Source organism: Carlito syrichta, unplaced genomic scaffold (genome assembly GCF_000164805.1).
Source record: "Carlito syrichta isolate Samal-C Ts95f unplaced genomic scaffold, Tarsius_syrichta-2.0.1 Scaffold310827, whole genome shotgun sequence".
In the NCBI taxonomy this organism is placed as follows: Eukaryota; Metazoa; Chordata; class Mammalia; order Primates; family Tarsiidae; genus Carlito; species Carlito syrichta.
In genome coordinates, this window is record NW_007254923.1 from 23,962 (window position 1) to 40,806 (window position 16,845).

A 16,845-nucleotide genomic window follows, 5' to 3' on the forward strand; every position below is an offset into this window, starting at 1 on the left:
CAAATATGCTCCCTATTGTATCTCCATAGGCAACCAGGCTTTTATATCCCTGCATCAATCAGTCACTGGACATCTAGCTCCTGATTTCGGGCCCAGAGTTATTTCAACCACTTCTATCATCAACCAATTCTAAATGGGCTCTGGAATCGGACAAATTTGGGTTCAAATCCTAAAACTTCCTCTCACTACCTGTTTAACTCTAGATAAGTTATTTAACTTTGCTGACATTCAGTTTCTTGTTTTGGAAAATGGCCATAAGCATACTTGGTTTGTAATGTTGCTTTGGAAGTCATATACAATCATTTATATAAAGTAACTTGCCTAGGGACCTGGCACAGAACGGGTGGTGAATAAATGGAAGTTATTATGATAATTACATAATTTATTGTGCTTTCTCATTTGTAAGTTGGAGTGAATAAGAGTGAAAAAGAGATACCCAGAAGGGTAAATGGCATTACATATTTTGTATTATCCAGTACACAGTAAGCACTTAGTCAGAATTTACTCCAATGAACAAATGTTTATTTAAAAGGATTTGCACAGACTTATAACACATATTTTCAAAGGGAAGAGGAAATTTATATTATGAATACATAAACACTGTGGCAATGTAAAACTACAGTTAAGGAAGGAAGGAAAAATATCCCTCCTTCCCAGTCTGGGACTCGGACCTAGGGCTAAAACTTTTCCAGCTCCCATCCCTATCTCTTAACTCCAAGAGTGACTTGAGTAGGAGACCTGGCTTTGGTGGAGAAGAGAGCTGTGGGGCTTGGGGAGTCTGACACCTTTTCTTTGGAGAGGGAAAGCCACCTGTATAACCCACAGGACAAGGGTGGCCAGTAGCTGTCCTGAGCTGAGACTGCCTTACAGAAGAGGGCAGACCCAAGAGAGGGAGAGATGAATGGAAGGAATGTCCCACCCACCTGCATCTGTAAAGTGATTGGCATTCACTTCAGTCTAAATCCATTTCTTTTCTCCCTGCAATATTCCACTGAGCAGCTGCCAGAGTAATAGTTTAGAACAAAAGCTAACACAGATGTCAGCCTGTAAGCCCTCTCAGCCTAAAGTAGCCGCTACAGCAGAGCCCTCAGCCTGTTACTTAGGCAGTGGGTTAGGCAAGACTTAATAGAATGGGTCTGCTCCCTCATTTCACTGAAAAAAACCTCTACTACTGATATACAAAGATTAGGGGTATGAGGAAAAGGCTCACTGATCTCAGGATCCCCAGGCATATAGCCTGCTACCTAAAAATTTTCGTGTATCTGAGAGACTGAGGTAGGGGTAGTTAAAGAATAACAGTCAAACCTCCCAAGTGATTATGAAAGAGAGAACTTGTCCAAGCTATTTCTGGGGCTTAAGGGTGAGATAAGGGTAAGAATGGGGGAGATACATGTACCCAGTCTGTTGGGAAGTCCAGCAAGAAAACTGCTGTCCCTTCAAGCCTAAGGCAAAAGTACTGGGAGGGAAAACACTGAATCCTTTACCTGAAACAGGATATGGGCCTCTCTTAGCCCTCAGACCCTACAGTTCTTAGGCTCCAGGCAACAGGCACAAATGACAGAGAATCACATCTGGGACTCTTGCTCTTCACTTACCTCCAAATAAGGGCAGGGGTTGAAATGTGAGTGGGAGAGAAGAGATCATCAGATATACTGTCATTAGCACTTGAACCACATCGTTTCCTAAACCAGAAATCCCAAGAGCAGAAAGAAATAAGAGCAAAGTGAGAAAGGGGTTGTGCTTCTATCACATTAAATAGGAGACATGGTGAAAGTGGGGAAGGGTTGTTTTACATCAGGACACCAATCACTCTGGCCAAGGGGTCGGGTTATGATCAGCAGAATTCCATGTGCTCTCCCTCTCTTCATTCATCTTGCTTCCGTTTTGGCTTTTTGGGGTTCCGGGACCGGCTCTTGGCTTTACATAGAGGGCATATAGGTGCATTTCGGTGAATTTGCTGGTGACATGACAAGCAGGCCTGGTGGGGGACACAGGACAAATAAAGTTAGTGGTCAGATCCTTCTAGGCCACAGTTTAGACGTCTGATCCTTCAGGACTCAGAAAACAACTGTAATTTCCTATCAAGAGAAAGCAGTAATCAACAAATAAGACTTAAGTAGAAAGATCAGTACTCTTAGAGGCCATAGAAGATGAGAGTAAAGTATATAAACCAGGTCAGAGAAGAGTATTGAGAATAAGTGTCTAAAACTTGAAAATAAGGCAAAACAAGAACTACATCATTGTACTGGAACAATTGTCTACTGGTCTCACCCAAGAACTATTTAATTTTTCTAGAAAAAGGTTAGCAAACTTTTTCTGTAAAGGCCAAGATAGTAAATATTTAAGACTTTTTAAGTCTGGGCAACATAGCACGACCTTGTCTCTAAAAAAAAAAAATATATATATATATGTATATATATATATTTTTATATATTATATATATATATATTTTTATATATTATATATATATAAATGTAGCCAGGCATGGTGGTGCACACCTGTACTCCCAGCAACTCAGAAGACTGAAGTAGAAGGATCACCTGAGTCTAGTAGGTTGTGGTTGCAGTTAGTTGTGATCGTGCCACTGCATTACAGCCTGGGTAATAGAGTGAAATTGCAACTCAAGTAAAAAAAAAACAAAACTAGATGTTTTAGATCATATGGTCTTTGTTGCAACGACTCAATTTCATTTTACATGGAAGAAGCTATAGAAAATAGCATGCACACATGGTGCTTGCAATAGTGTGCAAACACATGCACGCATATGTGCCAATAAAACTTCAACAAAAACAGGGAGCAGATTTAACCTGTTCCTCAAATGTTTGTGGAATCAGTTTTGTAATTCTGCTGGCTCCCTCATTTATGATACATGCTCACTAAATAATTGTGTAAGAATCATGTTTCTGATTTTGAGAATTATACTTTAGCAGGACCTGCAAATCTCCCCACATTCTAACCCCTCTGGAAATATGGGGCAACAAAACCAGCGGGCCCAACAAAACACATACACAAACATCACCCCTTCCTCTGTATCCCAAGTAAAGGCTGTTTAAGGAAGACTAAAGTAAATAAGGTGAAAGCCTCAGGACCAACCTTCCATGGGAGAATACTTTGCTTCCTCCACAGCCCCTACCCAGTTCACTCACCTTCATAGGTGGGGGTTGCTGCCTGAAGGTGGCCGTCTGCCGAGTGTCCTGCTTCCTAGCCACTTGGAGTTGTTGGGCAGCAGCAGCTGCAGCAGCCAGAGATTCAGGGATGGGGGGCTCCTGAGGCTCCGTCTGCCACTCTGCTTTCTGCTTCTCAAAGTAACTTTGGAGATAAGAGACATTGGCTGGATTATTCTGAAAGCAAGGAGAACCTTGCCCCTCTTAAAGACTCTATGCCATAGAACCAAAAGTTGGGCTATACAGCTTAGTCTAGAAAGTTCTTGTACCTTCCCCAGCACAAAGCTCTTCTCCCTGGGTACCAATCCCACTGTCTTCTGGGAAGGGTAATCCTTCTGGTCCTGAGATACCCAGAAAATTGAGAAATCTTAGGACTAGCAAGGTTCTTCAGTTCTATACTTCATCCCATGCTCTTTTGAGTATTACTATTAAGTGTCCTCAGGCCTCTGTCAACATACTTCTAGGAAAAGGAAGCTCACCACTTTTGCAGGCAACCTGCTCTACCTTTAGGAAATACTTCTTTCTACTGGGCCAAATTCTGTCTCTCTGCAAGGCAAGCATAGTGCTTAACTCTAGGTCTGGAGATGAAGTCCCAGGCTAGCCCCTGAGGACCAGGAAAGCTCAGAAGTGTGTATTTTTTAAAGGTTTCTGGACACCTCTTCTGATCTTGACTTGCGAAGTGAACTCTTAGGAATCACAGACAAGCTGGGTTCGGTGGTTCAGCCTGTAATCCCAGCACTTTGGGAGGCCGAGTTGAGTGGATTGCTTGAGCCCACAGGTTCGAGACCAGCCCAGGCAACTTGGTAAGATCTCGTCTCTACAATAAATTAAAAATTAACTGGGCATGTTAGTGCATGCCTGTAGTTCCAGCTACTTGGAAGGCTGAGGCAGATGGATAGCCGGAGCCCAGCAGGTCGACACTGGGGTGGCTGTGAAGGTGGCCAGTGCACTCCAACCTGGGTGACAGAGTGAGATTCCAATTCAAAAAAAAAGAAGAATCACAGACACAGTCTTGTATTATTAAAATCACACAAAGAATTTTAAAAGCCACCTAATGATTCTGGAGAATCATCCTTCTTCTATTGTACCAGTAAACACACACACACACACACACACACACACACACACACACACACACACAGAGAGAGAGAGAGAGAGAGAGAACAATAATGAGTACCAAGATTGAAACAGTAATTGGAAGTCTCCCAACAAAAAAAATGTCCAGGTCCTGATGAACTCACACATGAATTCTACCAGACCTTCAAAGAAGAACTGATACCAATTTTACTGAAGCTACCTCACAAGATTGAAGAAAAGAGAATCCTCCCTGGCTCATTCTATGAAGGCTGTATCATTCTGATACCAAAGCCAGAAAAAGACACAACAAAAAAAGAAAACTACAGACCAACATCTCTTACAAACATAGATGCAAAAAGCTTCAACAAAATAGCAAACCAAATCTAACAGCACATAATAAGTAATACACCATGACAAAGTGGGTTTTATCCCAGGGATGGAAGTGTGGTTTAACATACACAAGTTGATAAATGTGATCCACAACATAAACAGAATTAAAAACAAAAATCATGTGATCATTTCAATAGACGCAGAAAAAGCATTTGATAAAATCCAGCATCCTTTCATGATAAAAACCCTCAGCAAAATAGGCATAGAGGTGACATTCCTCAAAATAAAACCCATATAAGACAAATCTACAGCCAATATCATCCTGAATGGAGAAAAATTTAATGCATTTCCCCTCAGAAAGGGAACAAGGCAAGGTTGCCCACTTTCACCACTACTATTCAACATAGGCCTGGAAGTAAAAATAAAGGGTATCCACATTGGAAAAGAAATCAAATGATCTCTGCATGTTGATGACATGATCTTATACCTAGAGAATCCCAAAGACTTCTCCAAAAGACTCCTGGACTTGATAAATGCATTTGGTAAAGTTTCAGGATACAAAATCAACACACAAAAATCAGTAGCACTGCTATATACCAATAGTATATAGCATATAATATAAGCTGAGAATATTATAAGCTTATATAATAGTATATAAGCTGAGAATCAAATCAATAACTCAATTCCATTTACAGTAGCAGACCAAAAGCTAAAATATCTAGGAATATATTTAACCAAGAAGGTGAAACATCTCTACAAGGAGAATGACAAAACTCTGATGAATGAAACTCTAGAGGACACACAAAAAAATGGAGAAACATTCTATGCTCATGGATTGGAAGAATCAACATTGTTAAAATGACCATATTATTCAAAGTAATCTACAGATTCAGTGCAATTCCTATCAAATTACAAATATCATTTTTTACATAATTAGAAAAAAACAAGTCTAAAATTCATATGGGCTCAAAAAGAGCAAGAATAGCCAAAGAAATCATAAGCAAAATGAACAAAGCCGGAGACATCACATTACCTGACTTCAAATTATACTATGGGGCTGTGATAACCAAAACAGCATGGTACTGATATAAGAGCAGACACATAGACCCATGGACCAGAATAGAGAACCCAGAAATAAACCCAAATACCTACAAGGAAATCCTCTTTGACAAAGTATACACTGGGGAAAGGACACTTTATTCAACAATAAGTACTGGGAATATTGGATAGCTATGTGCAGAAAAATGAAACTTGATCCCTATCTTTCCCGATATGTGAAAATTAACTTAAGATGAATTGAAGACTCAAATTTCAGACCTGAAACTATAAAATGCTTGAAGAAAACCTAGGGAAAACTCTTCTGGACATCAGCCTATGGCTAAAATCCCAAAGACAAATGCAACAAAAACAAAAATAAACAAATGAGACTTAATTAAACTACAAAGCTTCTGCACAGCAAAAGAAATAATCAAAAGAGTACATAGGCAACCTATAGAATGAGAGAAGATATTCACAAACTATACATCTGACAAAGGACTAATAATTCGAATCTACAAAGAACTCAAACAAATCAGCAAGAAAAAGCAAATAACATCATTAAAAGTGGGCAAATGACATAAACAGACATCTCTCAAAAGAAGATACATAAATAGCTGACAAACATTTGAAAAAATGCTCAACATCGCTCATCACAGGGAAATTCATATTAAAACCACAGGCAGAAACCACCTTATACCAGTCATTATGGGCATTATTAAAAAATTAAAAAATAATAGATACTGGTGTGGATGCAGAGAAAAGGGAAATCTTATCCACTGTTGGTGGGAGTGTAAATTAGTACAACCTCTATGGAAATTGTTATAGAGATTTCTCAGACAACTAAAAGTAGATCTACCACTTGATCCAGCAATCCCACTAGTAGATGTATCTACCCAAAGAAACAGAGTTCATTATATGAAAAAGATACCTGCACCTGTATATTCATTGTAGCACAATTTACAATTGCAAAGATGTGGAATCAACCTAAATGCCCATCAACCAATCAGCAGATAATGAAAATGTAGTATATATACACTATTGAATACTATTCAGCTGTCAAAAAGAATGAATTATTGTCTTTTGTACCAACTTGGATGGAATTGGAGAACAGCATCCTAAGTGAACTAACTCAGGAACAGAAAACCAAACACCACAAATTCTTCCTTGTAAGTGGGAGCTAAACTAAGAATATGCAAAGACATGGAGAAGGTATAATGGACCCTGGAGACTCAAAAGGGGGAGGAGGAGGTGGTGGAGGGACAAAAAAAATCACCTATTGGGCACAATATGCACAGGTGGGGGTGATGAGTACACTTAAAGTCCAGACCAAAACTATTTGTACCTCAAAGCTATTGAAATAAAAAATATTTACAAATAAAAATAAAAACAAACAAACAAAAAACAAAGTCATACAATCAATAAGCCACTCAAAGGCCTGGGACTAGGACTATGTATCATGACTTTGAGGCCAGGCTTTGTGTATGCATGCATGCTTATGTTTTTTGTGTGTGTGTGTGTGTGTGTGTGATGTTGTGAGGACAGGAGTAGGCAGCTTACTCCAAGGAAAGCTTCTCTTCCTCTTCACACAAGTCAGGAAGCCTCTGCAGGCCCAGAGTCATGCGCAAGGCATCCACATGCTCCTTCAGTGGCTTATATTCATCATGCAGACGCCGGGTCGACTCTAGCAGCTTGTTTAGGTCATTCTCAGACTGTTTGATAGTGTTTTCCATCTGAAACATACAGTGGGGTAGGCACAGAGACAAGATCCTACAGTTCTCGGGGAGATTCTATAGCTGAGTGAATAACAGCACAGGCTACAGAGCCTGTTCAATTTATATTCAAGTCCTCAATCTGTCATGTCCTCTTTATGTGACTCTGGCCAAGCCTCATTTGGACAGTTTCATCTGCATAACGGTGATAGTAATAGTATCTACCTCATGCAATCTTGGTGAAGGTTAAATGATTAAATTCATATAAAGCACTCAGGAGCTAACAGAGTAAATGGTCAATAAATGGTAGTTATGATTCAAATATAGTATCTTAGAGCTGGAATGTCTTTAGAGCTCATTTAGTCTACCACCATTTTACAGGTCAGAAGTTTTGGAGCACTCTAAGCTACACCCCAGCAGCAACTGCCTGCTCCTCTGTTTCCCAAGGAAAATCTCCCAGTCTCCCAGAATGAGGGTACCTCAGAACTGAAAGAGCCCTCAGAGGTTACTGAGTTCATTTTATAGTGCAGAGAAGAAAAATGAAGATCTAAGAGAGGGGACTTGTCCAGTGATACACTGTCAGTCAGTTACAGAGACAGGGCTGGATCTCAGAACTTCTGAATTTTGCACTGATACCTGCTCCCCCAGGTTGGCCACAGCCACATCTCAAGGACAGGCCACAGCACTCACTATTTTATTTCTTCAAGGAGCTTAGAGGTAGCCTCCAGGCAGCCACATACCACATTGATGTCAGCATGGATCAGTCGGAGTTCCTCCACGTGGGCCATCTTCTCCTGTAACAGGAGGTCCATCTCCTGCTTATATTCTTTCAGGTGCCTCTCCTCTGACTCTAGTGCCTCAAACTCAGCCTTCAAACGGGCCTTTATCTTCTCCATCTGCAGGGTCTTGTTCCTGTAATTCACAAAAAAGCAGGAAATAGGCCAGCAGAAGAAAGGAGGAAAATGAAAATGGAGTACAGAGTTAGGTCCTGAGCCAGGACTTTTTTTCTAAGCCATCTTTCCAAGCTTCCTACTATACAAGCAGAGCCAACCTGAAGTTATCTCAAAAAGTAAGGAGATATTTTCTTCTAAGATAAAAGCTGAGTGGGTTTCAACTGGGGTTAATTTTTGTTCCCTTCTGGGGAATTTGCAAACATGAGAAGGGTTTTAGCTGTTAAATTGATTCAAGAGAGAGGACTACTGGCATTTAGTAGACATGGACCAGAGATGCTAAATAGCCTCTCAATACACAGGAAAGTCCTGTACACAAAGAACTCCCATCCAAGATGCCAACAGTGACCTCCTGAGAAACGCTACAGAAGCACTGTCCAATAAACTATCTGCAGTGATGAAAATGTTTTGTATCTGTGCTTCTCAATACAGTAGGGATTAGGCACATAAGGTTATTGAGCACTTGAAATGTGGCTAGTGCAACTGAGAAACTGAATTTTGAATTTTATTTAATTTTAATTAATCAAACTCCAAATTTAGACAGGTACATGTGTCTACTGATTTCCATATTGTTCAGCAGTTCTAGAGGGTCCACTCATCAGTTCTAGAAGTGGAAGAGGAAGGGAATTACTGTGGACATTTATTTCTTAGAAAATTAAAACCTGTATCTGATTGTTAAATCCCAATTGGTTTATTAATCCCACATTTGAAAATTTATTCTAAGAAAGTCATTCAAGGAAGCAAGAAATTAATAGACAAAGATTTGCTTTCTGGGTTTTGAGCAAAATTAGAATATTGGCAGCCATTAAAGACTTGTGATAGGGAAAATGTTGAAGATATGATACTCAGTGGAAAAGTGTACACACCAAGACTACAGTTTCAAAGTACACATGTATGTGACTAAACAAGAAAAGGAACTGGCAGTGATACAGTTTCAGCAACGTTTAAGACCATTTGAAACCTGTCAATGAGAGAGGGTCACAAAGTTTTGGAAGGGGGCCCCTTTAAGGCACATTGCTATTCTCCTACAGACTCCCTACTTCTAGTTATCAGGACTTGCCTAGCCACTTACTCAGATTTGGCACCTCCTTTCTTTTGCCTCAGTAGCTGTCCTTCCCCCTACCTTAGTCTATCCCATTGGTGCTCCAGCTCCACACCCTGTCCTCTAGTCTCTAATATCAGTCTGCTTTTGTCTTCAGTCTCTCTCCTTCCTCAGCATTGCCTGTGCCTCCCGCCTCATGAGAGAAGTTTTTCTTTATATATTAATAATTATTTCATTTCATGTTATATTGCTTTTTACTTTAGAAGAGGGTAAAAAGGCAGGTGTCATCCCATCTGTAGATGGCAGAGGCCATGACAATCCAGGACTCAGCATGGGAACCGAATGAAGACACCCTTCTGGAAGGCAAAGCCCCAGAAGGGATCCGTGTGTGTGGCAAAGCCCCACGGAAAGTCTAAGGAAAATTCTACATGAATGTCCTGTGACTCATGGTCGCCTGTTTGTTCCCATTATATTGTTATGCTTATGCCTTACAGGAATAATATGCTTAACTCTCTCCTTGGGAAAGAACGCTGTGACTAAAGTTATGGATTACAGCATCTATAATGTTAATAATAAAGCAGCTAATGTTTCAAATGGCGGAGGCCATGACAATCCAGGACTCAGCATAGGAACCGAATGAAGACACCCTTCTGGAAGGCAAAGCCCCAGAAGGATCCGTGTGCGTGGCAAAGCCCCGCGGAAAGTCTTGAGGAAAGTTCTACATAAATGTCCTGTGACTCATGGTCCCCTGTTTGTTCCCATTATATTGTTCAATAATAAAGCAGTTAATGCTTCACCATTGGCCATGCCTCAGGAAATGCAAATAGCAACCCAACGGGTCACAATGACCCAACCAATTACTCCAAAACCTACTGTGACAAAGTGTACTTTTAACTGTTCTACTTTATGTTAAAACTATGGTATCGAGAAATGACAGAAACTGAGGTACAAACTAAAGCAAACACAGTTAAGCCATACAAACAACACCAGAGTAGCCACAAGTTTAAAGCTTTGAAACAATATTACAAACCCTTGCCAACTGTTAGAGCAGGACCTCATATAGGCTATAATATGAACGAAAAAATTTGCTGGGCACCTAGAGGAAAGAGTAGTATGCAAAACTTAGAATGACTTGACCCTCCACTACCTTATACAGGTGCATATGATGATGATATGGTTAGAAAAGTCTGGATAGATGAAAGATTTGTTAAGTAGAAAAACTTATCTTTATAGGAAAAAATAAAATGCAGTGGGCCCCCTTGGTGCCTGCTTTCTAAAACCCAAAAAGGTCAGCACTTAGTAAAAAGTGAAATGATTGGTATAAATAAGTAAAATATAGACACTGCCTCATCACAGACAGCGACCTTTACATTAAAACTACATAAAGGTTATATGCCTAACATCTCTATATCTATATAGACTATTTACCTTTATAAAGCATAAGTTTTACTTTCCACTTGCTAACCTTTTGACTAATATTAACCTTGCCCTTTTAATAAGTTACCACAGTCAGGCTCGGTGGCTCAGCCTGTAATCCCGCGCCTTTGGGAGGCTGAGGTGAGTGGATGGCCTGAGCCCGCGGGTTCGAGACCCGCCTGGGCAGGTGAGACCTCATCTCTACAATAAATAAAAAAAAAATCAGCCGGGCGTGGTAGTGCGCGCCTGTAATTCCGGCTACTTGGAAGGCTGAGGCGGAAAGATCGCCGGAGCCCAGCAGGTCGAGGCTGCGGTTGCCGGGAGCGGCCACTGCACTCCAGTCTGGGCGACAGAGTGAGACTCCAACTCAAAAAAATAAAAAAATAAATAAGTTACCACTTCCAATAACAGCTAGCTTCTTATATGTAGACATTATTAAATTGTATAATTATGCAAAAATCATAAGGATTGTAAAATCATTAGTACGTCATACAATCGTTTCGATATGTTTTGATTGTTAATTATTTCCTTTACTGTTAACTTTCTGCTAAGTGTGTGCCAAAAATTATGATATAAATAAATCAGCATTGCTGTGCTTCAGTGCCAGAGTGCCTGAAAAGAAACTCTGGTCACGACTCTTCATTCCCTCACCTCATCACGCCTCCTTCTCAGGTCCCCGTGAACCCCCTGGAGCTGGCCTCCGGCATGTAGAGACAGGAATTAAGTTCAGGGTTGTGACTTGTCCAGCAACACAGAGCTAGTAAACTGGGTCTTGGGTCTTGAGTCTTGAACCCAAAGGGCTCAAACACCAAAGCCTACATACTACCCACTACTGCACAGCACCTTTAAATAGGGTTACCCAGCTGAAGGGCATGCACATACCAAAAGTTATTGGTACAGCTCACCAACTGTCTTGCAGTGATGATACTGATTTGTGTTGGTAAACTACTTATTTACTTAGATCCTTCTATCTAGACTTCTACTCTCTTCTTCTACGTTACATGCAGAGCAATCTGAACTTTGCCAATCCCTACTCCTTTGAGATTCATAGTAGTATAGTAGTATAGTGTCTCACTATAAACCATACAGCCAGTTAGGGCAGCACTGGGCCAAGAACCTATTTCTGCAGGCAGAATTAAATCATAAAAGAGGCATGTGCTTTATACTCAGACCTGAGTACAAATCTGTTCTGTCTCTAATTAGCTATTTGTTTTTGGACAATAATAATAATAACTACTATATTTATGTTTTAGCTATATTTATTGAGTGCCTACTATGTACTAATTATAGAGGATTTAAGTACACATTCATTCAACAATTACTTATTGAACATCTATCATATGCCAGGCATTGTACTAGGTGCTAGGGATACAGCAGAGAACAGGGCAGTAAATAGACAGGAAGTTTCATCTAATGAGGAAAGCAGACCTTGAACACATGGTTACATGTAAAACCGTATGCTGAGTACTGGGGGGGAGATGCAGAATGCAATGGAAGGATACAACAAAGGGACTTACCATAGTCTAAGGGACATTGGAGAGTCAAGGGGGAAGTCAGGAGAAGTTTCTCTAAGAACATGAGGATTTGACAGCTAAGCTGAGTCCTGAGGAATGAGTAGGAGTTAGCTGGTGAGCAGAGGTAGACATAGAGGCGAGGAGCCCAGGCAAAGAGAACAGCATGAGCAATGGCCCCAGAGAAGAAGAATAAGGCATATTGAAGGAACTGAACAAACACCAGTGTGGCTAGAGTACCTACTGCAAAAGAAGGAGCCTAGATAAAACTAGGGAGGTTGGCAAAGGTCAAAACACAGCTTCGAGACTGGGATGAGTTAGGACTTTTAGTCTGGGTGGCGGGGAGAGAAGGAGGGAATCTTCAAGTTTTATGAATCAGGAGAGTGATGTTATCTGATCAACTCACTTCACTTCTTTCAGCCTTGGCTTCCTCATCAGTAACACAGGAATAATAACTGCACCTACTTTACAGGTAATGTGGTGAGGATTAAATGAGCTAAAACATGTAAAGTCAGCCGGGCTCAGTGGTTCAGCCTGTAATCCCACGCCTTTGGGAGGCTGAGGTGAGTGGATTGCCTGAGCCCGCGGGTTCGAGACCCGCCTGGGCAGCAAGACCTCATCTCTACAATAAATCAAAAAATCAGCCGGGCGTGGTAGTGCATGCCTGTAATTCCGGCTACTTGGAAGGCTGAGGCAGAAGGATCGCCAGAGCCCAGCAGGTTGTGGCTGCAGTGGCCGGGAGCGGCCACTGCACTCCAGTCTGGGCGACAGAGTGAGACTCCAACTCAAAAAAAAAAAAAAAAAAAAAACATGTAAAGTCCTCAAACAGAATATGCTGCACATGGCCAGCAATTAACAAATGATAGTGCTCCTTCTTTCCATTCTGCCCAACTCTTCTACATGGTTGTCTCCTTCACCACAGTGGTTTGGACTCTGTTACAAAGAGCCTACAATAAACTGCATTTGTGTGTGCATGCACATGTATGCATGTGTGTGTTTCCATGTACCAGCATGAGTGGCCAAGTATATTACTAGTTACTAAGATTAAAATAATAACCATCAGCTGATATCACCTCATAATGTCAACATAAATAATGGCATTTTATGGGGCTGAGCCAAGTTTTCCCAATCTGTAGTCAATTTGATTAAGATGCAGCAACTACCACTAAATGAAATCGAGTGAGCAATCTCCCTCATTGCCACTTAATAGAAATCAGCATAGCACAGCCATCCCTGCTTGGATGAGTGCCTTTTATCTACTCCCTCCTCCTTCCATGTCTATTTCTGTTTATGTTTTTTTCTGTTTATGTTGCTGAGAAGGAGACATTGCAACTTCAAATTAAGTCAAAATAAACCAAATGTTTTTCACCTGGTGGGGTAGTTAAGTGCTGCCTGGACATGGAAAATCAAAGGCATGAAGCCTTCCTCAAAGTACAGCTATCCTTGGGGAGGAGGGCTATTGTCAAGAAGAAGGCAGCTTCATCTTTTGGGGATGAGGTATAGGGTAGCTGCAATTTCTGCCTTTATCCAAGGTGTTTTGGAGTCTTTGTTTATCGCCCACTGTGGCAAGAAATAGCAAGTTCTGAGAACCTGACTAAAGGGTAGAAGGGCCAAGACTGCTGGTTAGGGGAGGGAAACAGGGTTACGAAAATAGGTTTCAGAATTAGCCTCTATTTGCTGTTTCTAAAGTCAGTTTATCTGGGGAAATCTGGCCTGTGCTTTAACAGAGGTATAGCAGTGTCCCTTCAGGTTTAGATGGTGCCACTGTTACCTTTAAGAAGTGATGTATCCTATTAATCAAGGACAAAGATATTTCACGATATTTTTTCAGCTCCTTTCTTTTCCCCTATGCCTAGATAAAAACCAAGCAAAGCATATACAACTAAAGATGTTTCTTTAGGACACTAGTCCACCATCTTTCCAGTTTTTCTGGCACTCTGAAATAAAGTCACATTCCTTGGCCAACTCTCTGTCTCTTGATTTATTGGCTGTCATGTGGTGAAGCGAATGGGTTTGGACTTGGTTGCATTGCTATAACTTAAGTGATTACATTTTTGCCTAAATGAAAGTTTTACAGTACTATAATTATCAAGAAAATGTTTTGGAAATAAAGTTGACTTAAATATTTTTTTAAAAGTAGTGTATCAAGGACAGGGCAGTAGAAGCAGTCTACCCTGGGAGCAGATAACAAAGGGGTATGCCTTGTGTGTAGAAAATTAAAAGATTAAAAATAGAACCAACTAAAGTTGGCCTACTCTTTATTATCACTACGCACTGGCAATCCTAAACAATGTCTACTGAAGGACATCTGGGCTGACTTTAGTTTTTGGCAATTATGAATGAAGCCGCTAAGAATATCCGTGTACAAGTTTTAGGGTAACCATAAGTTTTCATTTTTCTAGGATAAATGACCAAGATGCAATTGCTGGGTCATATAGTAAATGCCAAACTGTTCTAGAGGGTCTGTACCATTTCACATGCCCACCAGTGATTTAGTCTTTCTTCCTGGATAGCCACTTTATTTTAACTGTCATAATAAGTACATAGTGATTCCTCAAAGTGAACTTAATTTGCATTTCCTAATGGCTAGTGATGTTGAACACCTTTCCATGGACTTATTTGCCTTTTTCAGGTCCACTCAGGTCTTTGGTTCATTTTCTAATTGGATTCCTGGTGACCCTTGAACAGCATGGTTTGAACTATATGACTCCACTTATACATGAATTATTTTCAACCCAATGTGGATCAAAAATACAGGTTTTGCAGGATGCAAAACCAATATATATGGAGGGTCAACTATTCCTATACATAAGTTTTGCAGGGCCGACTATGAGACATGAGTATGCACAGATTTTGGTATAGAGGGGTCCTAGAACCAATCCTCCATGTATCCTGAGGGATGACTGTATTTATTTTCTCACTGTTGAGTTTTTAAAGTTGTCTGCATGTTCTAGATATAAGTCCTTTGTCAGATAAGTGGTTTGAAAATATTTTCTTTTACTCAGGAGCTTGTCTTTTCATTCTCTTGATATTATCTTTGGAAGGGCATCTTTTGTGAAGTCCAATTTATGATTTTTTTATTTTATGGATTATAAAAGTGTCATGTCTGAGACTCTTCACCAAGGACTGGGTTCTGCAGATTATCTATGTTATTACTAAAAGTTGTATGGTTACATTTACAGCAATCTATTTTGAGTTAACTTTTGTAAAAAGTGTGAGGTTTAGATGGAAATTTGTCCTCTTGCCCATGGCTATCCAATTGCTCCAGCATCATTTGTTGTAAAGACTATACTTTCTCCACTGAATGGCTTTTGCACTTCTGTCAAAAATTGATTATCCATACTTGCGTGAGTCAATTTCTGGGGTACTCAATTTTGTTCCATTAATCTATGTGTTTCTCCCTTTGCTAATACCAATCTTGATTACTATAGAACATAATAAGTTTTGAAATTAGGAAACACATTATTTTTATTTTTTAAAATTGTTTTGGTTATTCTAGTTCTTGTAACTTGCCATATACAGTTTAGAATAATCTTTTCTGTATCTACCAAACATCTTTCTGGGATTCGGAAGGGAATTTCATTAAATCTATGTATCAACTTGGGAGGAGTAATATATTTGCTATACTGAGCCTTCCATGTCTCTTTATGTACTCAGATCTTCTTTGATTTATTTTATTAGCATTTTGTAGTATTTTGCATAAAAATCCTGTGTGTATCTTATTAAATCTTTGTTACACCTGAATATTTCACATTTTTTTGTAATTATAAATGGTTTTTTTAAATTTTAAATTGTGGTTTCCACATACTTATTGATAGTATATAAAAATTCCATTTTTTTTTCTAGGTTGAACTTGTATCATGCAGCCTTGATAAATTCATTTATTTGATCTAAAATTTTTTTTCTAATATATATATTTTTAGTTTTCTTGGCATTTCTTACATAGACAACCATGTCATCTGCAAATAAAGATAGTTTTACTTCTTCCTTTCCATCTGTATGCCGTTTATTTACTTTATTGCCTAATTGTCCAGCCCAGAACTTCTAGTGCTACTTTGAGCAGCAGTGCTTAAGTGGGCATCTTTGTCTTTTTCCTGATCTTAGGAAGATAGCATTCATTCCTTTACAAATAAGTATAATATAGTAGCTGTAGGATATTTCAGATGCCAATTATCAAGTTGAGGAAGTGACCAAAATAGATGGATTATACCCTGGGATATAAAACACTTCAACAAATTCCCCTCTCATTACCACTTTTGCTGCATCTCACAAATTTTGATATTTTCATTTTACTCAGTTTAGTGTATTTTTATTTCTCTTGAGACTTTATCTTTGTAACATGCATTATTTAAGTATCTGTTGTTTAGTGTCCAAATGTGTGTGGCCTGTCCTGCTACTTTTTTTGGACTTACTGGTTTCCTAGCTTGATTTTATTTATTTATTTTATTTATTTATTTATTTATTTATTTATTTATTTATTTTTGAGTTGGAGTCTCACTATCGCCCAGACTGGAGTGCAGTGGCTGCTTCCGGCCACCTCAGCCTCGACCTGCTGGGCTCTGGCGATCCTTCCGCCTCAGCCTTCCAAGTAGCTGGAACTACAGGCGC

General features: G+C 39.8%; 1 protein-coding gene across 3 annotated transcripts in view; it reads right to left on the minus strand.

Annotated features, from left to right (window-relative positions):
* Positions 1 to 445: 445 nt before the first annotated feature.
* Positions 446 to 16,845, minus strand: part of ZC4H2 (zinc finger C4H2-type containing) — a 56,391-nt gene continuing 39,991 nt past the window's right edge. Inside the window, exons 2-5 of one of the 3 annotated variants that reach the window (XM_008068415.2) lie at positions 8,059 to 8,230; positions 7,167 to 7,339; positions 3,147 to 3,309; positions 446 to 1,978 (exon numbers count right to left, since the gene is read on the minus strand). In XM_008068415.2, coding sequence (XP_008066606.1) covers positions 1,865 to 1,978; positions 3,147 to 3,309; positions 7,167 to 7,339; positions 8,059 to 8,230 — 622 coding nt within the window. In that variant the 3' untranslated portion in view covers positions 446 to 1,864. The remainder of the gene's footprint in view (positions 1,979 to 3,146; positions 3,310 to 7,166; positions 7,340 to 8,058; positions 8,231 to 16,845) is intronic. The other 2 variants (XM_008068416.1, XM_008068417.2) reach the window with 2 other exon arrangements.